Here is a 24346-nt window from a genome sequence, read left to right on the forward strand (position 1 = left end):
AAATTGAGGGAAGTTAGGGTTTATGCTAATTTTGAATTTTATGTGAAATTATGATCTTAATGGACTATAGAAAGGATCTTTTTTTTAATAATTACTACTAAAAAGATACACAATGTGTTTTATTTATTTATTTATAGATATGATTCTGATTTTTGAGTAATTTAGTTAGTTAGTTGAATAAAATAATTTGATTTTTGAGTAATTACTTATATAAATTATTGATTTATTTTTTATTATTATTGATTAGTCTTAAAGTGTGTTGATAAACTGGAAAATAATTAATTTTACAATAATCATTTAAATATTCATGTTGCTATATGTTATTTGTCTATAATACAGGTAGTTGGTTCAAAAATCATTCCAATTAACATGAGGTCAAATTTTTAAGTTTAAATCTTGAAATGGATGAGCTATTAATATAACATTGTTATCAAACTTGGTTGAAATTATGGGATAAGTTTTTAGTAGCTCATAACCTTTAAACCCTGTATTAAAAAAGAATACATGGTAAGTGTGCATTTGGCTTGTTGGTGATGATTTTTTCATTGTATAGAGAAGGTGCTGCTGAAATTTATTTTAAATAGATAGATGCACTAAAACAAAAAACCATAAACCGTAGATTGTGAATTTAATCAGTATTCTTAATTATTTAGTTATATTGTTTAGATGTTGAAGAAATGTTTATGGATGAACGAGCGATTGTACATCTTTAAACAATAGTGTTCTCGAGCCTCTGATGTATTTAGGTGCCGATCATGAAAAGGCACTTGATGCACATTCTAACAACGCAGGCTTGTCGACTATAGGTCATAGATCTGGCATCCCATCTTCTAGAGACTTCTATTCTAGCAAGTAACAATATGGAAGCTTAATTTAAGAACGCAAGAAAATTTGTTTAATTCAAACATACCATTAAACTAATGATTACGTGTTTATATAGTTAATCATTAATTAATTGATTTTTAGGTTTATAAATATGGAAGTTGCGCGAATGATAACATTGACGATAAAATGGTCGGTGAATGTTCTTTTATTTCAAGAAGCTGGTTTAAAGAGCATCCTAAATGGATGCTTATGGTTAAGGCTTGGTGGGGAAAGTTTAAGGTTAGTACATATATATCAATAATTGTAGTTGTTAATAAAAGATATTTTTAAAATTTAAAAACTAATTATTTTACAAAAATAGTTACAATGGAAAACTTTTGTGTGACGAGGCAAACTCTAGGGTGGCAAGTCAAGTTTGTAAAAATAAAAATGTAAATAGGTAAGTTTTAACATGTGAAATTTATATTTTTTTGAATTGTAATCTTTTTTTATTTTATACTTTTGTTTTAACAAATTTCTGAACTAGGTTGCATGATTCCTGGTATGACACATACACTTATGCTAGGAGATATGCTGAGTTAGATGACTTTGAGAAATGAAAGAATTGTAGACCTCCCCATATCACTGAGAGAAATGGGTAGAGATATCTAGAGTTCTTCATGTTGAAGGGTTTTAGGAGGTGTTCACGAAGTGGATCCTTGAACATAAATAAGGAGACTTACGGTTTCATTAGCAAGTATACCGGTGGGTCACTTTCTTTTACTAACCATGCAAAACTCCTAATAAGAGAGCCCATTTTAATTTTCTGTATTTTTCTTAAAATGATAGTTATTATTTGTGATAATGTTTAACTAAAAATTTATTTTGTAAGCTACACAGCTTGGGCACAAGCCAACTTTAATGGAGTTATACATGGAAACACATATACAAAGGGAGGATAAAAAAAAAAAGAGCAACAGTTCGTGGATAGCCGAGCTAGGTGCTTATTGTAAATAAACTTTTAAACCTTTTGTACATTATATGGACTAATGTTTTTTTAACCATATCTTTGACTTGTTTATTTTATTTTGTAGAAACATATAATGTTTCCATGCGTACCAAACACGAGGAAGACCCTTTAACCCATCCAAAATACGATTCAGAGTTGTGGTTAAAGGCTAAAGCAACTAGTGGATCCGATATGAATTGAGTTTATTGTATCTTTATAACTACAACCCGAGACATGAGGTTGGACTTACTATAGACACCCTAGATTTAGCATGAGTCAACCATTATGAGCCATTAAGGAGTTGGTTGAATAATGAGTTGGTGCTCTAAAGGCCAAGATAGAGGCAAAATTATGAAGAACAAAAAGACAGCAATATAAGGAGGTGATTGCATATATGTCCAGTCATTATCATCCTTCTTACAGACCTCCACGAGATTTTCCTCCACCTCCCCTCCCCTTCGACCTCAATTTGCAACCTCTTTTTAATGTTTGAACATTTGCAATTGATTTTTACAGTTAAATTAATAATCTTAAATGTATTCTTCAAGTTAAATTTTTTGTTTAATGTTTTGATAGCAATAAAAAAAAACAAATTAGTACACCACTAATGGAAACACTAATGCACATAAAACTTCATAAATTATTCCATCAGTACAATATGTGAATTTTCCTCTCAGAACTACAAAGAGTTCCTAAATGTTTTTATATAGATTAAGGACATCATCGACAAAAAATGGTTGTTGGTAATTCTATCAGGTATCTGTTGAAAAGATGTGATATATTACCAACGAGTTATATGTCAAAATTCTATCAATAATATTTACAGGCTGATATACTGACACAAATTGGTCATCGCATATTTTTATCATAATAATATTATGTCAGCCTAACTATTGGTGATTAAATCAACGATGAAATTATCGGCCGATGTAAAATCACTAACATAACTCTAGCCAATAACACGACTCTGACAATAAATCCATTAGAGATATTTTTACTGATGAATAAAACAACATTACTATTTACAAAATATTTTGTTGGTATAATTCAATTGTCCATATGCAGCAAAATTATTTTGATCTAAAAAAATGAACCAAAATCCCAAGATGAAAAAGGTTTTTTAAAAAATACTAAAACAATAATATATTGAATCGATTTAGGTTTCACAGCCTAACCTGTCAAAAAAATATTAAAAAAAGAATCTCACCTGCAGCAAAATAAAAATGAAATAAGAAAAATAACCAAAATCCAAAGATGACATATTTTTTTAAAATACTAAAGCGAAGACATATTGGATTGACCCATGTTTCGTGGCCTAACCCGTTAAACCCGTGACCTGGATCATGGACTCCAACATATTTTTTTTCAGACTATTTTTCTATGTAATTATATAATACATGATGCGGGTGATGTAATTCACTAGGTTTATACCACAAAAAAATAGACGTTCACAAAATTAAAAAAAAAACTAAATACAGAGGTGTTTGTTTGAAACTATGATAAACCCATAAATATCAAACCAAAAAAAATTATGTAGGCCATTTCAAAACAAATAAAATGTTGAAGAATAAAATTAAAAAAAATAAATAAATAGAAAAGTAAACAAAAGTGGAAGAAATCAAATAAAAAAACAAAATAAAAAACATTAGCATGCAGTCCTGGTTAGCCAAACTTACCTAAGAAAACAAAAGGCCCAAGCTCACGGGCCAAGGTAGCCCACACGTCTGGGCTTGTTAATTGTTTTTCCTTTTTTGTGAGGCGGATGATAAATAAATAGTCGACGCTTTGCTTGTTGTCATAAATTGTTGAAAAAGTAAGTAGTTGCCTTTTAGGGTTAAAAAATCTATCTTTTCAATTTTAAACACTTAAGAAACACCCTAGTGATCTCAAAAAACTCATTTTTTGTATTAAATCATTATTTTATCTGTTAAAATAAAAAATGGACCCGAATCAAAATAAGATTTTAAAGTCTGATATACTTTTTTAGGCAAGATAAATGGGGAAAAAAACCTAAATGAAACTTTCTTAAGCAAATGAAACTCATTAACAATAAGTACGCCAAGTTTCTTCATTGAAAAGTGAGTGTTTGTCTAGTTTCTCTCTTCGTCATCATAATTCGATGACTCTCTCTCTCTCTCTCTATCTTCTCTCTCCTTCTTTATAATCCGACGATGTTATTATGTAAATTTGGTTATTGGGATGATGTTATTATGTTTTAAATCAATTGGCATGATGATGGAATGCATTTAACTTGGATAGCAATAACATGCAACAATTGTAAAATATATTAGGATGTTAAGATGTTGATTGAATTTTTAGAATGCTTTTAAATTAAATATTAATCATAAATAAAATCAATTGATTTATGGCTTTATTTATTGATGCATATATGCAGGTAAAAAGATTTTGAGTAGTCTCCCATATAGGAGAAATGCCGCTAAATTTTTTAAAATATGATATAATGATAATGTTATTATCTATACTTAATTTGTTTAGATGACGAAAAGAAGGTCATAAGAGAGTAATGTGGATAGGAGCATTGCTGGGTTTTTTTCCACAATGTTTCTGATGACCATAAATTGCTAGGTGCCGACCATGACTAGGTACCCTCTCTCAATGCAGGCATAATGCAAGGGTGACTCGTAGAGAGGGTGTCCCTTTTGAGTAGAATGTATTAACTAAGAAGTATATTGCTAATTGGAAGCCCGACCATAACATGTAAGTTTGTTTTCCTTACCTACATGATAAAATAAATAAACAATAATGGATAACTTTGGAAAATTAATCTCAATGAATGAATGAAATTTCAGGTTTACAAATATGAAGGCAACTCGCATGATAACATCGACGATGAAATCATCGATAAAAGTGTCTTTGTTTCAGCGGAGTCAAGTTTGCAAAATTCTTGAATGAAAGCCTATGATTGATGATTGGTTCGGAAAGTTCAAGGTTGGTATATACATAAATATTTTTTAATATTTAATTTGGTTAGTTTTTTAAAATTTTAATAAACTAATTATTTTATGAAATCGATGTGTGAGGAAAACATTTATTGGTAAAAGGTTGACAACGTTGTTTCTAGGAGAGTGTGAGAGAGTCACAACATCATTAAGTAAGATTGAATTCAAATTGTGATATTTTTTAAAATGTTAAAATTTTATTTTTCATTATTTTAACCGATAATGTTTTTCTACGAGCTAGGTAGTGTGATTTCTAGTATGATGCCCAGAAAAAATCAAAGAAATATGCAAAAGATAAAGGTCTTCCAGGCTGAGAAGATATGGTCGTGTGGAGGGATTTCCAACCTCTGCACGTCTTAGAGAGTATATGAGACGCTTATATCCATTACATGATGTCTAAGAGTTTCTTGCGGTGGTCACAGTCTGGTGCAGAGATCTGAACCAAGGAGATTCATGGTTTCATTACCATGCACATCGACAGATCCATTCTATTCGTTTCACATGCAAAACAGATGTTAAGATTTTGTTTTATAAGATATTATTTTATAATTGTTGTATTATATGAAAATGTTTAATTTATAATAGCTTACTTTTGCAGGCTAAGGTGTTCGGACACAATCCACGACTGATGGAGCTTTTTCTTGAAACTCATGTATGAAGAGGACTGTTGGAAAGAGGTGCAACAACTTGTGGATAATCGACCTAGAAGTTTGTGGTAAGTTGGATTTCAACAATTCTTTTCTTAAGTTATTATTTTTTTTTAATTTGTTGAATTTTCTTAGGAAACATATATCACCTAATTGCATGAGAGATATAGGGATGGTCCTTCGACCCATCTAGCAATTGATCCAGATTTATTGTTGGAGGTTGGATCTACTTGTGGACCCAATAAAAATCGGGTTTACATTATCTCCAACATTACAACCAAGGATATGTAAGCGGACCATAATGTATCAACTATTAGTTCCTCATAATTAGGATCGAGCCAACAATTTCCACCTGTCCAAGCGATTGTACGAGAATAGGTTCAAGCTTAGATGACCTAGCTTAGTGTTAAGACGACCTAACTTAGGTTTGAGATGGCCAACCAGAGGGATAAAATGAATGTCCCCAAGCAGCTATTAGTCACCCTTATTGGTACATGTGGTCAACCTCGTTGCCCTTTTGGTTATGACAAAGATCCGATGGAATTTGAATCACCGATTGAATGCCCGATGGACTAAGTCCATTGGAAAGTTCTGGAGAGTTGAAAAAAATTACAGAACTTGTCACAGTTAGATGTAATTCTTCAACAGTTTAATTTTATTGGTAATATGTGTATGATCATAGATGGATTTATCAATAGTTTATTATGTCGATAATATGCTATAATTATTGATGGATTTATCGACGAAATTAATGCCCATAAATGTTTTTGTTTGGTGTGCTATTTTCGTTTGTAAATCTATCAATGATTATATTACCAACATATTAACTGAAAAAATATAAATCACCGATGATATGTTTACGATGACATTTCTCCATCCAGGATTCCGTTGGTAAAGTTATTTCTAACTGAATGAATGTTTAAACAATGCCATAATATTTCATCGGTGATATGCAATATTCTAGTAGTGTTCTCTCTCAAACTTAAGAACTCAAATGAAAGAAAAATGAAGTTTTGGACCTAACCATGAGAATTCAAAACTAAAGAGACCAAAAATGATTTTCAACAAAATCAAAAGGCATAGAGGTGCTAACATATTGTTTTTTTTTTTTAATGGACCTTCAAATATTTCACTATTATAATTTTAGCCCTTTCATTTTCAATCCTTCTTAGATAATAAAATTAGTTTTTTTTTTTTGTGAAACCGAGCATGAAAAAATAACAAGACATGTTTTTCTGATCGATATAACCACATAAAAAGTAATTCAAAATAAATTTTCAATTCCAAATCAAAATAAGCAAAAAAAAATAAAAGAAGCCAAAATTGATATTTAAAAAAATATAAAAGAAAGATTTTTTTAATTCCTCAATTTCTTCCCTTGCTTTTAATTCCTTGCAAGCAATCAAATCCAATCTTTTTTTATTTTTTAAACAAAGCACCAACTTGATGTCTAACTATATAAAAAACAAATAAGAACAAGTTATCGATTTTGAATTTTAATCAACATACCATCAAAGAACTAAATTAAAATTTTTTTTAATAAAAACAATTAAAATTAAAAAAAAAAATAAAGTAAAATTTGTGTGAAACAACCGTCAACCCACCGTAGATTGCAATAATTTTTTTTTCTCAGACACCTCCGTCGCGGAAGCAATTATATAATTTGGGTAAAACCTATTCATATGGAAATGAGTCCAGATGTAATCCTACTCGGTCACTTTCTGGTGTGTAAGATTTGTTATTTATCCTGGTTTTTTTTTTTTTTTCCTCAAGATAAAGAAGCAGCTCAGCTTATTTGGGTTAATTTGAAAAATCTTTATTGAATAAGGAAATCCCAAAGCAAAGCAAATCAATAGCAGAATAGGAGAACGGTTCCCTCACAGGGAAATTTCATTCATCCCTGTAAACTACTGGAACTTATTACGTGGGAATATGGCATAGGTGGTGGTTGGTCATCCGTTTCTTTCAATGACTCTGTGCTTGGCAAAGGCTGAACGGCAAATATTAATAAATAAACTAAGTTTTTGGCTATTTGTCTTATTGATATTCTTTTGTACACTCCGTCAAACGTTCATATATTTGTTCTACCTCTAACATAGACTTCCAGCGAAAACAAGAAAACCTCATAACAAAAACCATGTGTTGCTGCTGCTGCGATGATGATTGTAAATGCAGGCCTTTAGGCTTTCTCTTAGGCCTACCCTTTGCTCTCCTCTCTGTCCTCCTCTCTGTCATCGGTGTACTTATATGGATTGTTGGGTAAGTATCTTTATCTTTGTTTCTTTATAGTTTGATTAATCTGATGTATACAACGCATAAATATCCGCCTGTGTAGGAAGTAGATGTTAATAATGCCATGAAACTAACATGTAATCGGCTTCTCTTTTTTCTTCGTGTGTGTGTGTTACAGACTGGTGTTGTCTTGCGTATGCCCTTGCTGCTTCTGTGTGACCATCATCGTTGAGTTCGCACTGGGGTTGATCAAGGCTCCCTTCCTGGTCATGAAGTGGTTCACCTCAAAGATTCCTTGCTAGGGTTCTTGCGTATAGATGTCATCGATTTCTGTTTTACAGTATATGCGATTCCATTAATTGCTGATTAGCACTGGAACGTTGTAGTTTGACTTTTTATTTGGACATGGGAGTAGGATGACTCTATTTTCTGGCCTCTCTCGATTCCTCCGTCCCTTCACCTTATGGCTTCTGTTAAAATTGAATTTTCCTTCCTTTGATTATTTGACATTTGTTTAGATATCAAGCATTGCTATTTTTGTTACATACTTTATTTCATGAATATTGTTTTAGCTATATCCCTGTGTTGAAAAAAATAGAGTTACCGCCTATCTATAATTGATGGTAGGCTTAAAATTCATGAACATCATAGTAACAGATCACAGTGTTTTTGATACACAAAAAAGTTCCTGCAATCGCCATGGATGACGATATTTCCTCCTCCTTTCTTTCCAAATCCAGAAATTTTCCTCTCCCAAGAGAGAAAATTCAGTGGATGAACCAGATGGACCAATTGTCCTGTCATGGAAAGCCTGTTTTACTCTAACGGGCCAATACCGGCATACAGGATGTCATGATCAAGAAAAAGAAAACTTCCAGTAGGGCATAGGCTACTTGTGGCCTTTATTTCTTATGGTCTCCATCTTATTAATTTGCGTGGGAATGGCCTGGAGGCTGTTCGCAATTCGCAATTCGCAATAATTCCTCTTCCATCCAATTTTCAACTTCTGCTGCTTCATCTAGAAGAAGAAGAAGAAGAAAAAAACCAGCTAGTCTACGAGGAATTATGGTTAACAAAGTGGCTATGGCTTGATGGCTAAAATGAGATTTAAGAAGGTTCAAATCTTAAACCAAATGATGAAATCTATCCAAACCATGGATGATTAGATTTGAAAAATATATTTAGGCTGGAAGCATAGACGCAAACACAAGATTTTATAGGCCGAGTGGCTTAATTATCCCCTAACATACACGAATGTGCATAATTCAGTCTCATTTTATGGTGCTGACAGGAGCAAAAAGAAAAAAAATAATCACCTGGACTTGAAAAAAATTAAAAACAAAACCAAGGCATGCTTGCTAAGCAATCAAGGGGTGTCAGTCAACTCGTGCTTAAAAAATTAGCAACACTTGGGGATTTGGATTTGAGATTGACTATGCTTGAAAAAGATAATTATAAATAAGAACAAATTTAAATTGTCGATAAAAAAGAGTTTTGGCAATGCGAAACGCCCTCTCTTGGTCAGAGAATGTGCCAATAATTTTGATCATAAAAAGGGAAAGGCAGCAATTCCAAGTAGCATGAAAACCAAGGCAGCCGCCTCTATAGTTTACATCAAGGAAACAGATTCCCGTCGAGCAATGCTGTGAATGGAGCAAAAAACGTTGTACTCCTACAGATAAAAAAAAAACCAGAAACCAGACAACAGACAGTCTCCACCACTGATTTTTCTATATTTTAGTTTCCAGCCATTGTTGATTTCTGCTCTAGAACATGCAGTGGAATATCCTTCGTAATTAAATACTAATTAAAGTAGCATGCCACCAGCAAAACCACACCTAATACAAGCCCACCACGTTACTATAGACCCTGGTTTTTCATCTCCCCTTCCCCACCATGCAAGTGTTCTTGCAAGTTAGTACCTCTTGTTTTTAAAATCATATCTTAGTCCCTTTGATTGAAGTTGACTGGGCTTCCTCTTGAAATCTCTAAGATCACCTTTTCACATGTTTTTTTTAAAAAACATTTTATTTGAAAGCTTAATAAAGCCATCGTGTGTGAATACTTTGTGTACAAACTTTTCATAAAGAGTATCTTAGTTTATATCATATATTTTAATTTTGTTTTTATCAAGTTTATTATTTTGCACATGTCATGACTTTTTTCCTTTCAATTTGTCTCCAGAACAATAAATCACTTTATACACTTTACTTTCCAAGTTATAGTTTTCTTTTGCCTACAAAGCCCTAGTATGGGGCAGCGGTATAATTGGAGTTTTATGAAATTTTAATTTTTTTTTATTTTAAATTATTATTTTAATTATTTTGATAGGATAATATTAAAAATAATTTTTTTTAAATTATATATTTATAAATAAAAAATATTTTAAAAAATAAAATTTATTACTTTCTATATATATAAAAAAAACATGTGAAATTACAATAGCATAGCAATGATCTATTATTATTAAAAAAAATATTTTTAAAAAGTTATACCGCAAAGTGTTAATTTATTTTTTAAAGTGTTTTTCATGCTGAAATATATCAAAATAATTTTTTTTAATTTTTTTAATTTTTTTTTGCAATCATTGCATTAAAATATATATAAAAAATTAAATTTTTATAAATTTATATTTTAAATTTTTATAAAACACGTTCTGTAATTTTTTGCACCACGTTTGGTGCCAAAAATACATGATTTCTAATACCAATTACACGTGTAAAGTGTAACTTTTAAAGAATTAGTATGTGGTGGAATGTTTGTCCGGTCAAGCTACAAGGATTTTTTAGTAATTTTCCAATTTTATTTTTATTAGGTGAGATTGAGATTTTTTTTTTCCATTTATATTTGAGGTAATGAACAGTTTAATTGTCATGGAAACCTATAAAAGGACTAACATAAGATAGATATAAGAATATAGGGATTTAATAATAGACTTTTTGAAACAAAATAATTTGTTATTTCACTAAAAACAGCTATCAAAGAATAGTCCGTCTTTAATACTATTACTTTTCTCTCAAGATGACCTCTCCTCGTCAACATGGCCATACCACTTGCCCATGGTTTTCAAAACCAGAACCAGAACCAGCATTTCTTTTTACAGTGAAGCCCAACTTGTCAAAACCTATATTATCACACACACAAAACCCTTCAAAACCCACAAAAAAAAAACAATCAATTCTTTCATCTCTCTCTAAAACTTGTAACCCACTTTCATATTTTTGCTTGACTGTTGTTTTAGCATGGATTCTGCAATCCAAATTGGCTCAACGGCGCACCACAACTCAGCATCAGCTCCAGCTCCTGCTCCTGTTCCTGCCCATGCTTGCAGCGGCACTTTGGGGAGTCATTTGGCTCGGCGGCTGGTAGAGATCGGCGTTAGAGATGTGTTTTCTGTTCCTGGAGACTTTAACTTGACACTTTTAGACCATTTGATAGCTGAGCCAGAGCTGAACTTGATCGGCTGCTGTAACGAGCTGAACGCTGGCTATGCTGCTGATGGGTATGCACGTGCCAAGGGTGTTGGGGCATGTGTGGTGACTTTTACTGTAGGTGGGCTTAGTGTGCTTAATGCGATTGCTGGTGCTTGTAGTGAGAATTTGCCAGTTATCTGTATTGTTGGTGGGCCCAATTCCAATGATTATGGAACCAACAGGATTTTGCATCACACTATTGGGCTGCCTGATTTTTCCCAGGAGCTTAGGTGCTTTCAGACTGTCACCTGCATTCAAGTAAGTCATCAATAATAAATTAAAGCATAATTATTCATACCTAAAGCAATTCTGTCCATCCATTTCCATTTGTGTTTAATGAAAAACATCGATCCTGTTTATGTTTTGTGTAATGGATTTGGTGAACAAGGAACTTCAGTGTGTATTGCATGTGTTTTATCATGATGGGGTAATGGTGGTGGTAACATGTGACAGGCAGTGGTGAACAACTTGGATGATGCACATGAGCAGATTGACACAGCAATTTCTACTGCTTTGAAGGAAAGTAAACCAGCTTATATTAGTATAAGCTGTAATTTGCCTGGAATTCCTCATCCTACTTTCGCTAGGGATCCTGTGCCATTCTTTCTGGCACCAAAGTAAGTCTTTTCTCTCATTTTTTAGGTCTCTTGGTTTAGATTTTGGGGTATACTGTTTGTTTATCATGAACTTTTAACCAGATTGATTAGTTGAATTGAGAATCACAGGTTTAATTTCTACTAAAATTTATGACTTTTTGTTGCTCTGTCAATTTTTAGTATGATAATGGTAAATTAGAAGCAATGTTAATAATGGAGCATGATCGGAATGAACTACTATATATATAGACAGCTTTGATGATCATTGGAGAGCAGATAGAAGGAATTGTCCATAAAATGCTTTGAGTGTTGATTCATTGGTAAAATATTTGATAAACAGAGTTTATTTTGTTAGAAGAAGAATTGAAAGAAATAAGTTGTGCAAGAACATGAAGAAGACACTGGAGTTCTATAACATGCAGACATAAAAAGTTAAATGGGGATAACAAATTATGAAATTTGTTATATGTTGAAATAGGTAAAAGGAAAAAAAAGGGGGGTAAAATTAAGGTCCAAATAAGCACATATATGGCGTATAATTTAGAGAAATTTTTGGTCAGTTATTATAGTGCCTACAATTTGATTGTTGAGAGTTCATTTCTCCCATAGTGGAAATTTAGGAAAAGGGAAAAGGAAAAAGAAATTGACACATTTTGGGTATGTTTAATAACATAAAACCAATTTTCTTTTTCATTCTCAGTTTTCGTTTTCTTTTCTAGTTTTCATTGTTCAATGAGAAAGTGAAAAGCATGTTTATTTGTTAAGAGCAAGGACAAATTTTATCAAAAAAAAGAAAAATGTCAAAATTAGTACTAGTTTTAATAAAAACCAAAACCATGATTGGTAATAGCCATCTTAATATTTTTTTATTTATGATAATTTAATTATAAAATTTCAATTTCAATTTCAATTTCATTCAAATTAAAAATTATCATGAAAATATTTATACTTGATAACTAAAAAAAAAAAAAATCTTTATATTAAATATATAATAATTTTTTTTTTATGACATTCAATAAATATGATAACTGCGAAGAACCTTTAAAATATATTTTCCAAACTAAGTACAAATTTGGAAAATTGGAAAAACTAATTTTGTAGTTTTCTAGATGGAAAAAATATTGCATTTGAAAAAAAGTTCTAATTTTTCTTTTTCTGAATCTAGTTTTTCATAAAATTGTACTATGTTTCTAAAAACCCGTATTAAACTTTGTTTTGATGTCATTATGCAAACAGTTTTATTGATAGACAAGGACACATCAAAGCTCAAGGGATTGTGTTTTTCCAGTTTAAAATTTGTTTTTTATATTTGATACTTGTTACAGAGATTTTGAAGCAGTTATTTTTTGTTTTTGATGCAGGGTTAGTAATCATTTAGGATTAGAAGCAGCTGTTGAAGCAACTGCTGAATTCCTGAATAAAGCTGTGAAGCCTGTCATTGTTGGTGGACCCAACCTTAGAGTTGCGAAGGCACAGAAGGCCTTTCTAGAATTTGCAGATGCCAGTGGGTATCCCATAGCAGTCATGCCTTCAGGGAAAGGGCTGGTTCCAGAGCACCACCCTCACTTCATTGGGACATACTGGGGTGCTGTCAGCACCGGCTTCTGTGGGGAGATAGTGGAGTCTGCTGATGCATATGTTTTTGTAGGTCCTATCTTCAATGATTACAGCTCTGTTGGATATTCCTTGTTGATCAAGAAGGAGAAAGCAGTCATAGTGCAGCCCAATCGTGTGACTATTGGAAATGGCCCTTCTCTTGGATGGGTTTTCATGACTGACTTCTTAAGTGCGTTGGCCAAAAAGCTTAAGAAAAACAGCACAGCTTTGGAAAATTACAGACGTATCTTTGTCCCTCCAGGCATTCCTTTGAAGCGTGAGCAAGATGAGCCTCTCAGGGTCAATGTACTCTTTAAGCACATTCAGGTAAGGCTCAAACAATTGATGTGAAACAATATTTCTTTCTGGATCATGTTAGAGATCTATGAACTTAATGAATACAATCAGTTGCTATGTTTGTTAATATGCTTCTCATGAGTATTAAGAGTCTAAACATGTATCTTGCCCGGTGGACCTGGCTTCTTTCTTGTTTCATTTTCATATATACAAATGGGAAAAACTGCTTGTATGGGCTCTAGGTGTTTGTGCATCCACTGCCATTTTTCCGTCTTCATAATTATAGCGGTCAGCCAGCATCATGACATGAATTCCTAGCTTGTGTAGGTATCTTAAATGAATATCCTTTTCATATGCAGATTTTTTAGATAACATGAATTGCTAGCTCAAAATGATTGATGTGAAGCAATATTGCTATCTGGATTCTGTTAGAGGCCTATTAACTGTGTGATATTTCAAACAATTGCTATGTTTGTTAATATGCTTACCATGAATATTAAGAGTCTAAACATAATCTTGCCTGTTGGTCAATGTTTTTTTCCTCTGTTTCCTTTTCATATAGAAATGGAAAAAAAATATGCCTGTTTGAGCAACCACTGTCATTTTTCCATTTATGTAATAATAGGGGTCAGCCACCATGATGACATGAATTGCTAGCTTGTGTAGGTTGGTGACTTAAATGAGTGTTGGTTAAATATTTAGCTAGTGAATGTTTAGGAGGTAGCAATCTCCATTAATTCCTGTCTGATTATTATGTACTTACTGCCAATTCTTGTAAAAAATTTGAACATTAAACAGGACATTTTAGGGGGTGATACTGCAGTAATTGCTGAAACTGGAGACTCATGGTTTAACTGTCAGAAACTCCGCCTCCCTGAGAATTGTGGGTAAGTTGGAGTCTTTAATAAGAGCAGTATTAGCTCCTTCATGCTTAATGTTAACAGGTCGGTAACTGTTCATTAACAATTTTGTGCAGGTATGAATTTCAGATGCAGTATGGATCAATTGGCTGGTCAGTTGGTGCAACTCTTGGTTATGCTCAGGCAGCCAGAGATAAGCGTGTAATTGCTTGCATAGGTGATGGGAGTTTCCAGGTGAGTGATACCATTTGACGTACACTTCAATTTCTCATCTGTAATGATAGGAAACTCTTCACCATTATATTGCATAAAAGAAACACATAGTAAGGGGAGAAGAAGAAAAAAAAAGTGACTGTATGAGTTTAAAAAACTGAATTATGTAAAAATTTACGTCACTCGTACTGACCAGTATTCAATTATTCTTGTATAAAAATTGTCAGTGTGTTTATAAAGATAGCGCAAGGGAAATTTAAATAGGATAATACTGTTTATTAGTTATTGTTACGAGTATATTGAACAAGGCATCGGCCATACCAATACTAAAGAAAAGGATTGGAATCCTGATAATGGTGTAGTCATTATAACTTCTTTATGCTTATCAGTGGTCCATTTTGATGTATGCAAAATTTTAAGCTGTACCATATGGTTAACAATTCTCTTGTTATTCAGGTAACAGCTCAAGATATCTCAACTATGATCCGATGTGGGCAAAGGACTATCATATTCCTCATAAACAATGGAGGTTATACAATTGAAGTAGAGATTCATGATGGTCCCTACAATGTGATCAAGAACTGGGACTACACTGGCCTTGTTAATGCCATCCACAATGGTGAAGGAAAATGCTGGACTGCAAAGGTTAGCACAAGCAGATTTGGTTGATATATTACTCTTCTTAGTTATGTTTGAGATATTCGGTTTCCCCTCCTACCTCGATATATTTTTGCTTCTGCTCCAAATTCAGGTTGTTCCCCTTCACTTATTTTTAATGTGCTGTTAGGAAAATTTTCTCTATAGTAGTTCCCACACTCCCATCATTTCTTAACTGCAGCAATGAGTAGTTTCTACTCATCCTACAAACCAAGACGAAAAACTTGTGCAGATAATTTGCAAATAGTGACCGAAAGAGTGATTTCTGATGAATTCTGCTGTGAAATACAGGTGCGCACAGAGGATGAATTGACAGCAGCAATAGCAACAGCAACAGGGGAACAAAAGGACTCTCTCTGTTTCATTGAGGTTTTTGTGCACAAGGATGACACTAGCAAAGAACTGCTAGAGTGGGGATCTCGAGTTTCAGCTGCGAACGGCAGACCTCCAAACCCTCAGTAATATAGACCTTGGCATAAATTCTACTTCATAACTAGAATTGAGTGGCAAGATAGGATTCCATTGTTTGTATTAAAATTGCCACTAGCCCTGTCACTGCTTTCAGCTAACTGTTATTATTACCCATCAATGCTGTATTTTGAACCTGTTATGTCACTTTGTGAATTACGGAAAGGAGTTGGATCTGTGATGTGAATTAAATGAGCCGTCTTGTTGACGGGTTTAATTTAATATGGCAAACTACAAATGGAGTTGAGCTCAATTTTATGAATGGCTTCTGCAATTCATTTTTTTTCTGCTGTGGTCTATTTGTGTAGTTCATAGAACAACTCCTGATTCTGTTCCATCAGTTCATCACTAACTCATCTTTCTCAAGACAGCAAGTTCCGAAACGACCCCCTCCCCAACTTTAGGAAATAGATCCCGCATGGATTATATATGCTGATGTCTCCAGATTTTCAAGCGACACTTTCAGAGGGAAGAACCAAGGAGGTAAGTTAAACTATTAGTTGATCGAGAAATTCTTCCTCCTTTTCCTTTTCTTTTAGGTAAATTTCATCAATAAATCCAAAGAACAAGAAAATGTTTAAATAAAATTTTTGATTCTTGAATGGTATAAGAGTGAGTAGCCACTTACGGAATCTTAAATGGGCGAGTAAAAAAACCGAAAAACTGATTAAACCAAGAAAACTGTAAAAAAATAACTGAAAAAACCAAACCGGAAAAAATAAAAAAAACAGAGTCAAACCGGTTTGAACCAGGTTTTATCCTAAAAAACCAAACCAAACTAAAACCGGTCAGTTTGAATCAGTTTCAGTTTGATTTCAGTTTTTTTAAAAAAATTAATTTAATTATTTTTTTTAATAAAAATCAAATCAAACTGAAAATTATCACTACTAGTAACGACTCACTTTGCTCTCAGGTAGGCTTCTTTTTCTCTTGATAAGCAGTGTGGTTATTATTATTAGCTCCAATCCATCAATTCCACGAACCTCTGCATATAAATCTGAAGATGGTGACTGACATGTGAGAAATTTAGTTTAAAATATATTAAAATAATATTTTTATTTATTTTTTAAATTTTATTTTTGATATTATATTGAAATGATATAAAAAAATTAATTTAAATAAAAAATATCAATTTTTTATATAAAAAACAAGCAGGATATAAATTTGTAATATCAAAAAGTTGATTAAAAAAAAATTGAACGAGGTTTGAAATGCTTGTCTTTTGAAAATGTAGTTGTTTTTTAAATAACTTTTCGTGCTAAAATGCATGTTAATGATGTTTTTTTATTTTTTAAAAATTATTTTTAACATCAGCACATCAAAATAATTAGAAAATATTAAAAATATATTAATTTGAAGTAAATAAAAAAAATTTATATTTTTTCAAAAATACTTTTAAAACAAAGAAAAACTTTTAATTTTAAATTAGAGGGACAGGTAAGGATGGTAGCTTATGAGTAATGAGAGTTCGTGCTTTATAACAGTCTGACGAGTTGTCACCTAACAATAACGAGTGTGGTTGATTATTTTCCGTTCAATATTTTCACTTGGCATTATAGTTTTTATGGTTAAAATATATATATATATTGATTGTAATTTTAAAAGATAAATTTAAAAAAAATGTGTTTGATTAAAATTTGTGTGAAACAAATTTTTATATACAAAATAAATAAGAAATTAATTTATATAAATAAAAAGCGAATTATTTAAACTTAAATAAAATTATGATTTAAAATGCAATTACATACATGACACAGTAATTTTTAAGTTAACGTCATATGATTTTTACATGTCTTAATTGTTGAATGAGTCACACTCTAACTGTGGTGGGGTTAGTACTCCTGGGTCCATTAAACTCATTGGTAATGTTTTGGTGGTGGACATAAGTGCTTCCTTCCAACCTTCATGTTATTATCTAAAAAAAAATTATTTAATTTTTTTGAATGCATCATACCATTACAGGGGTGTGTTTTTAAATTAGTTGAAAAATAAATTTAATTTCAATTGATACGTAAATTGGCATGAAGATATCCCTTACCATTAAATAAAAAACTCATTGATCTTGATCCACCTAACACCTTTCTCCCACTTATTTTGTAATTTCAAATTCCATCAATATAATTATATCTTTTTTATAATTTAGAGTGTTAGAGAATAATATAAATTATATCTTGAGACCTCACTTAATAGTTTAAATTTTTAGGTTGAATTTGTTATTTGACATGGTATTAGAGCTTTAATGATCAAGTGGTTACAAGTTCGAATATAAGGTAGGTAGAATTTATAGTATTAGAACCATATAGGTTGTCTAATAAAAATTTTGGCGTGAAGATAGGTAGAATTTATGAGATTGTGTGGGGGAAAAAAAGCGAAAGAATTTAAGAAATTGTGTATAAAAAATATTTGTACAATGAAAGAAAAAGAATGATAAAATATGTATAAAAATATGGAAAGTGAAATAAAAAATACACAAAAGGATCCAAGTTTTTCTCGTAGACAGGCTGCTCCTAAGGGCATGTGCCCAAATGCCTGAGTTAACTAGGTGAGCAACCCAGCTCCCTGGGCTATCCAAGGCGAGTTGGGTCAGGCTTTTTGGCATCTTTTTTTGCTTGGCATATCATTTGCCCCCCAAGTCTTGTAAACTCATGTTTGTAAGACTATAACCAAGTACACAGTGGAGAGAGAAAAAATACTTACATTGTAAAAAATTATTTTATGACCATGTATTTGAATGTTTAAATTCATGAAAGATTTTTGTCAATAATTTATGGAGAAAGATCCATGTTTTAGAGGCAATTGGTCATAAAGACCTGGAGACATGTTGTCACATGGACCTGGAGACAATGGAGACATTGGATGGCTCAAACCTAGAGATAATTGGTCACGTAGATCTAAAGATTAATGAAGACTTTTCCATGTAAATTTTTATGGAAATATTTTATTTTGGAGACATGAAAATATACTATTTATTTATTTTATTATATATACTATCATTATATATTTTTTGAAAATTCAAAATACAATAGGGATACAATTTTGGGACTCATCTTATATTATCTAAGGTACTAAATCACAAGTATTGTTTCTTGTTTGTTCATGTTGTTCTTCATCCTTCGTAAATTTATAATGTACCATTTGAATATTAATCTTTCTATCTCTATTATGAACGTATGACACTCTTTTGTGTCATGTTATGATCATAATGATAGAGACAGAGCTTATTAAGGTTCCTTGTGTCTGCGTTACTTTTCATGGGAGGAGTATATTAAGAAAATCCTTTCCCTTTAATCGTAGCTAATACTTATGTCCTTGTGGCGGTGACAAGTGTAATTATGAGTTTAGAAAATGTAAGGCAATCATGAATGTGCTTTTTTGAGCTTCTAGATGTTCTTGTTGGAGATTGATGGCATGGTGGAGACTCTGCCCGTGTATGAAAGCATGGTCGATCCTATCTGGTCACATTAGTTTCTTCTACCCTAATATAATTCTCTATAACATGTTTGACCCTGATAAGATTTTTGTCAGGGAGTGTATATAACCCTTCTCATCATAAATAGTTGTAGACTTCATTGATCGGGGCTTTAGTGACGATAGGTTTAAGCAAATTCTTCAAATTTAGCATTTCCTCATTGAATCTATAAAGATATGCTCTAATGCTTTCATCATCTCGTTGTGTAATGGCAAAGAACTCTATAGTGCTTTTTTCTGGCAGGGATGCTAGTGTTGAAATGAGAGATGAGTTTCACGCAGAGATTAGAAAGACCTAGGATGAAACCAGGTTTAAGGCTAGGATATCATACCGTAACAAATTCGTGGAAAGTTATAAGGAACACTTTGCACATGACATCACTTTTTATTGTCACTAGTTCCGGGGTGCTTCTAACATTTTGTATATGCTCCCTAGAGTCTGTAAGGCCATCATAATTGTCAAGATTAGCTTTTGCAGTGACAAAATTTTTGGAGAGGTGGGTGTGTAACACTCTATTATAAAGTGGAGAATCTTCTACCTAGTGGGAATGATATACATGAGTTGGTGCACTCTTGTCATGGTGTCTTGATTTTTTATGACAATGAGTATGTGAACTAGAAGATTCAGAAGAAGTTTGATAGAAATAATCATGCTTGTGGCTTGAATTTGTTGGGGAATGATAACTCATTTGGAGAGTTAGAGTGTAGTGCCGACTTAACAAGTTATTTTGTCTAATTTCTTCTTGAAACTGAAGTTGTTTTTATGCACCTAGTATTGTAGGTTGACTTTTCTGCTAATTGTATTGGAGAGAACGAAGTTGTTCTTGTATAGCTAGAACAATGTTGTTAAGAACTTGCACTTGTTGAGATATTTACTGGATTTCTGGGAGGATTAGAGTTCCTATGGTAAGGAGATCGATTAGTCTTCCATGTATTAGAGTTTCGTCAGCCATGAAAGTTTTTTTGTAAAATTGAAAGGGAATAAACATGCTTTTTATTCAAGTTTTCATAGACAGGGCTACTGATAAAGTCGATAAAAACTTTAATGAATCTTTGAGCTTTTTCCTCGCTGGTAGTGGATCGAACTTGTATTTTTAGTTAGGGTTACCTACAAAATAAAAACTCTAATGTTTAAGTCAATTTGAGTTTTTTGTTAAGTTGTTAAGCAGGTTAGAAAAATGAAGAAGATGAATTGTGTCTATTTTGGGTATGGGTCTCAGATCCTCTTCTCGCCTAGTCCCTAAGTTCTTATAAAGAAAACCCGTTGCATAGATTACCTTTACCTTTTCCAATGAGAGAGACATATGGCGACATAACTATTCATAGCCTGCCATGTTGAAAGATTCTTATGAAATAATAACATGCAAGTTTTATTGGTTTATAGGACGGTACTTAATTGGTCGTGTAGGTTGTCGAATGAAAGTGTTGGCATGAATACAAGTAGAATTTATGGGATTGTATGTAAAAAAAAGTGAAAGAATCTATGAGATTGTGTATAAAAAATATTTGTACAATAAAAGAAAACGTAGAACAAAATATGTATCAAAATACACATAAAACAAAATACAAAAAAAATCCAGGTTTTTTCTATAGTTAGGCTGCACTTGAGGTCCTATATTGTGCCCTCGGGGCAGCCCAGCTCGCCAGGGCTAAACCTAGGCGATTTGGTTTAGACCTCTTGCCTCTCTGTTAGGGAGAGTGAGGGAATGAAAATAGTTACGATGAGTTGTATTTAAATGGAACAATTTGATATTTTCATATAAAAAGTATGTAACATGTAATTTAAAAAAAAAATCGCAAAATGTTACTAACAGAGATGCTCCAAATAATTTAACCTTTGCAAATAGTTATTTTTCAAAATTTAAAATAAAATCCTACCTAAGTTAACCGGCCAAACAAGCCGGTTTAATTAGAGTACTAGAGCTTGATGTAACGTGACAATGTAGGGAAGGAATCAGGGGAATGCTTTCTGCTATCTGTCTGCCCCACGACTTTTTCTAGTGGTGGTAATCAAATAACGTTAATGGGTCCAACTCGAAATATAAAACACATAATCTTTCTCTTTCAACATTATCTCTCTCTTTCAACCAACTTTTTCTCTCAATTTCTAACTTGGTTCATTCCTCTCCACCTTTCTTTGTTTCAACAAATTATTTCTATTCATGTAAAAATGTTACGAGTATCTTGATATGATATGAGAATCATTCAAAAAAGAAATAGCCATAAATGAATTAGAATTAGATACAAAAACTTAACCAAGAAAAATGAGTTTTGATTTGTTTAACATTTGTTGTGGCAAAAGGTACGAACAAACAAGAATTGAAATCAAAGTTGCAAACTTTTGATGGATTTTCTTGTTGTTTAATAAAATGAGTGAATCAGAAATTGGGTTCAAAAATTTAGTGGTAGAGTTACAATTGAAATTTTCATCTTGTTTTTGATTAGCTAGGTACAATTAAAAGAACATGATAGCTCAATAAAAAATTTTCAAAATGACATAATCCTTACAAGAAACACATGTTTGAGGGTAGAATTAATTACAAGGACAAAGTTCTTGAAAAGAAAAGGCGCAAGCTATTAACTTGTTAAAACAAGATTCAAATAAAAATATTAATAAATGAACACTTGAATACAAATAAATCATTGTTAGATCCAAATTAACATATTTTTTTAAAAGAAACATGCTTTTAGATCTAGCATGGATTATTTTTTGAAGAAGGTACAAATCTTCTTCTTATTTTTTTTTAGTTATTTTTAGAATTAGCCACATGGATCCAATAGGCAACAAATTACCAATCATAATGTAAGACCTCCTTACACCTATCGAAAATAATTTTGGATCTACATGATCCTAGTTCATTGGTGGATTTATTGCATGGATGTGCATGAATGTTAAAAAGAAGCATTCTTCTTTGAAAGACTTGTAAGATTTAATTTTGATTAATTTTTTTTATGATCTATAGACCATAAGAAGTTACTTGGCAACTCGCTCATTAATTCTTTTGGGAGAGATGGGAGGAAATGATTACAACCATGCATTCTTTGGAGGAGTTAGCACTGAGAGTATTCAAGATCTTGTACCTTACGTTGTTAACATCATAGGTCAAGCCATCAAGGTGAAAATTTCACGCAAAATAATTTCATTTTATTCTATTATGCTCGTACATTTGAGAAATAAACCATATATTTTATTTTATTTTTCTTGAAATTCTTATTGTTAACTAATGCAATGCAGGAGTTAATTGAACTAGGAGCCATAACAATATTGGTTCCCGGGAATCTCCCGATTGGTTGCTTGCCATCCTATCTAACATTATTTGAGAGTTTAGATAAAAAAGACTACGATCATTCTACCGGTTGTCTTGAGTGGCTGAACAGATTCTCCGAGGATCATAATGAACAACTTTTGGCAGAACCAAAGCAAATCCAAAAGCTTTATCCACATGCCAAGATCATTTATGCAGATTATTACAATGCTGTAATGCCTCTTTATCACTCACCAAATCAATTCGGTATGTTCATTTTCTTCTCCATGTTACCATGTATAAGCATACTTTATAATCTTGTAGTGCTAGAGATGCTCAAATGTTGCTAATTACCATTTTTTTTTTATTCTAGGGTTTACTGGAGGTGTTCTCAGAGCATGCTGTGGCTGGGGAGGAACATATAACTACAATTCGTCAGCTGAATGCGGCAATCCACTTGCAAGTGTTTGTGATGATCCCTCCTTATATATGAATTGGGATGGCATACATTACACAGAAGCAACTTATAAATTGATTTTCGAATCCGTAATAGAGGGCTCATATTCCTTTCCGTCTTCCAAAGCTCTGTGTAATTTGGATGGTAAATACTTTAATCATAAATAGCTATATTAATAAACAATAAAGACTGATTTTTCTTTCATTTTGTTGTTTTTTCGTTGATGTTTATCAGCCTATCTTATAATCATATAATTAATAGCTTTAAAATGGAAGGCACTTTGTGTTATTTGGACATAGGGTTTAGGTTTTTCTTTAATACATAACCTGATTTCCTGTGTCCCCTTTTTTCTCGGACGAAAAATAAAAAATTGACTCAATTTATTATCAACATATATATAGATAGAAAATGGTTTTTATTATATTTTTTCAACCAAGCGCATTTATTAAAGGCGAAACCAAAATTTACTGTCATTCTTTTTGTTAAAATAATTAAGATCAAACACAAAAAAAAGCTAGAATTCTCAATAATCTATTTATTATGAGTGTTTAATGTTAACTTAAATACAAAGAAAATATATATAGGTTAAACTGAAAATATTATTCTACCCTTAATAAATAAGACTACATAAATATTATTTAACATTTTCCGCTTCTTGACTCTTAAAAGCACTTAAAAATAATAAAAAAAATAAAAAAAAATTCAAACTGAAACCAAAAAAATTACTTACCATTTTTTTTTGTTTTGTTCAATATACTGTTTGGGACTTTATTTATTTATTTCACTAAAAAGAAATCATTCTTTCCTTTTCCCAAGCCTCCACTTGTATTATATACACATACGTACGTACACCAGTAAAAGGTGTTTTTTCATGGCTAAAGTAGAAAAAGAAACATAGCGCTGACAGAATAAATCTTATAGTGAAAACAAATTACAAGAGAGGGGAAAGGCGTCAAGAAACAAGGAGGAGCTAATTTTCTTTATTGTGATCACTGATGGGCTAACTAGTCACGGCTAGCACGGCTGTCCACACAAGACAGTCTTTCCATTTGCGCCTAGGCCCAAACAGAACCGAACAAACAGAAAACAAAATGAGAAAAGGGCAGCAGAGGAGGAGATTATCTTTTTATTTTTTTTCTTTAAATTAATATATTTTTGATGTTTTTAGATTATTTTAATGTGTTAATATCAAAAATAATTTTTTTAAAAATAAAAAATATATTATTTTGATATATTTATGAGTGAAAAACATTTTAAAAAACAATCACAATCACAATTTCAAACAAGAACGGCAAGCTTTACAAGAACAGGATTTTAGAGCTCTGATGATAACATGAACGACATTAGTGGAAACATTTTTTTGA

The 24346-nt window shown here is 32.0% G+C and overlaps 3 protein-coding genes across 3 annotated transcripts; all 3 read left to right on the plus strand.

Moving 5' to 3' along the window:
* The first annotated feature begins 7455 nt into the window (after positions 1–7455).
* On the plus strand, positions 7456–8227 carry LOC18103200 (signaling peptide TAXIMIN 1). Its single transcript, XM_006377494.3, has 2 exons — positions 7456–7679; positions 7831–8227. The coding sequence occupies exons 1-2, from the start codon at positions 7558–7560 to the stop codon at positions 7952–7954; spliced, it is 246 nt and encodes an 81-aa protein (XP_006377556.1). The 5' UTR covers positions 7456–7557; the 3' UTR covers positions 7955–8227.
* Positions 8228–10674: 2447 nt separating this feature from the next.
* On the plus strand, positions 10675–16034 carry LOC7472319 (pyruvate decarboxylase 1). Its single transcript, XM_002317395.4, has 7 exons — positions 10675–11383; positions 11579–11742; positions 13083–13644; positions 14413–14501; positions 14591–14708; positions 15144–15332; positions 15636–16034. Exons 1-7 carry the CDS (start codon positions 10895–10897, stop codon positions 15804–15806), a joined length of 1782 nt encoding a protein of 593 aa, XP_002317431.2. The 5' UTR covers positions 10675–10894; the 3' UTR covers positions 15807–16034.
* A 6214-nt stretch (positions 16035–22248) lies between these two features.
* On the plus strand, positions 22249–23186 carry LOC7455920 (GDSL esterase/lipase At1g28580-like). Its single transcript, XM_052445552.1, has 3 exons — positions 22249–22396; positions 22516–22792; positions 22899–23186. Exons 1-3 carry the CDS (start codon positions 22292–22294, stop codon positions 23147–23149), a joined length of 633 nt encoding a protein of 210 aa, XP_052301512.1. The 5' UTR covers positions 22249–22291; the 3' UTR covers positions 23150–23186.
* The last annotated feature ends 1160 nt before the right edge of the window (positions 23187–24346 follow it).

Source organism: Populus trichocarpa, chromosome 11, assembly GCF_000002775.5.
Source record: "Populus trichocarpa isolate Nisqually-1 chromosome 11, P.trichocarpa_v4.1, whole genome shotgun sequence".
Taxonomy (NCBI): domain Eukaryota; kingdom Viridiplantae; phylum Streptophyta; class Magnoliopsida; order Malpighiales; family Salicaceae; genus Populus; species Populus trichocarpa.

Excerpts from the sequence above, each read along its gene's own strand:
- LOC7455920 (XM_052445552.1), top strand. The coding sequence starts at position 22,292 with ATGGGAGGAAATGATTACAACCATGCATTCTTTGGAGGAGTTAGCACT. Across the intron at positions 22,397-22,515 it reads TCATAGGTCAAGCCATCAAG|GAGTTAATTGAACTAGGAGC; the intron begins GTGAAAATTTCA and ends AATGCAATGCAG. Across the intron at positions 22,793-22,898 it reads TCACTCACCAAATCAATTCG|GGTTTACTGGAGGTGTTCTC; the intron begins GTATGTTCATTT and ends TTTTTATTCTAG.
- LOC7472319 (XM_002317395.4), top strand. The coding sequence starts at position 10,895 with ATGGATTCTGCAATCCAAATTGGCTCAACGGCGCACCACAACTCAGCA. Across the intron at positions 11,384-11,578 it reads AGACTGTCACCTGCATTCAA|GCAGTGGTGAACAACTTGGA; the intron begins GTAAGTCATCAA and ends AACATGTGACAG. Across the intron at positions 13,645-14,412 it reads TACTCTTTAAGCACATTCAG|GACATTTTAGGGGGTGATAC; the intron begins GTAAGGCTCAAA and ends AACATTAAACAG.
- LOC18103200 (XM_006377494.3), top strand. The coding sequence starts at position 7,558 with ATGTGTTGCTGCTGCTGCGATGATGATTGTAAATGCAGGCCTTTAGGC. Across the intron at positions 7,680-7,830 it reads GTACTTATATGGATTGTTGG|ACTGGTGTTGTCTTGCGTAT; the intron begins GTAAGTATCTTT and ends TGTGTGTTACAG.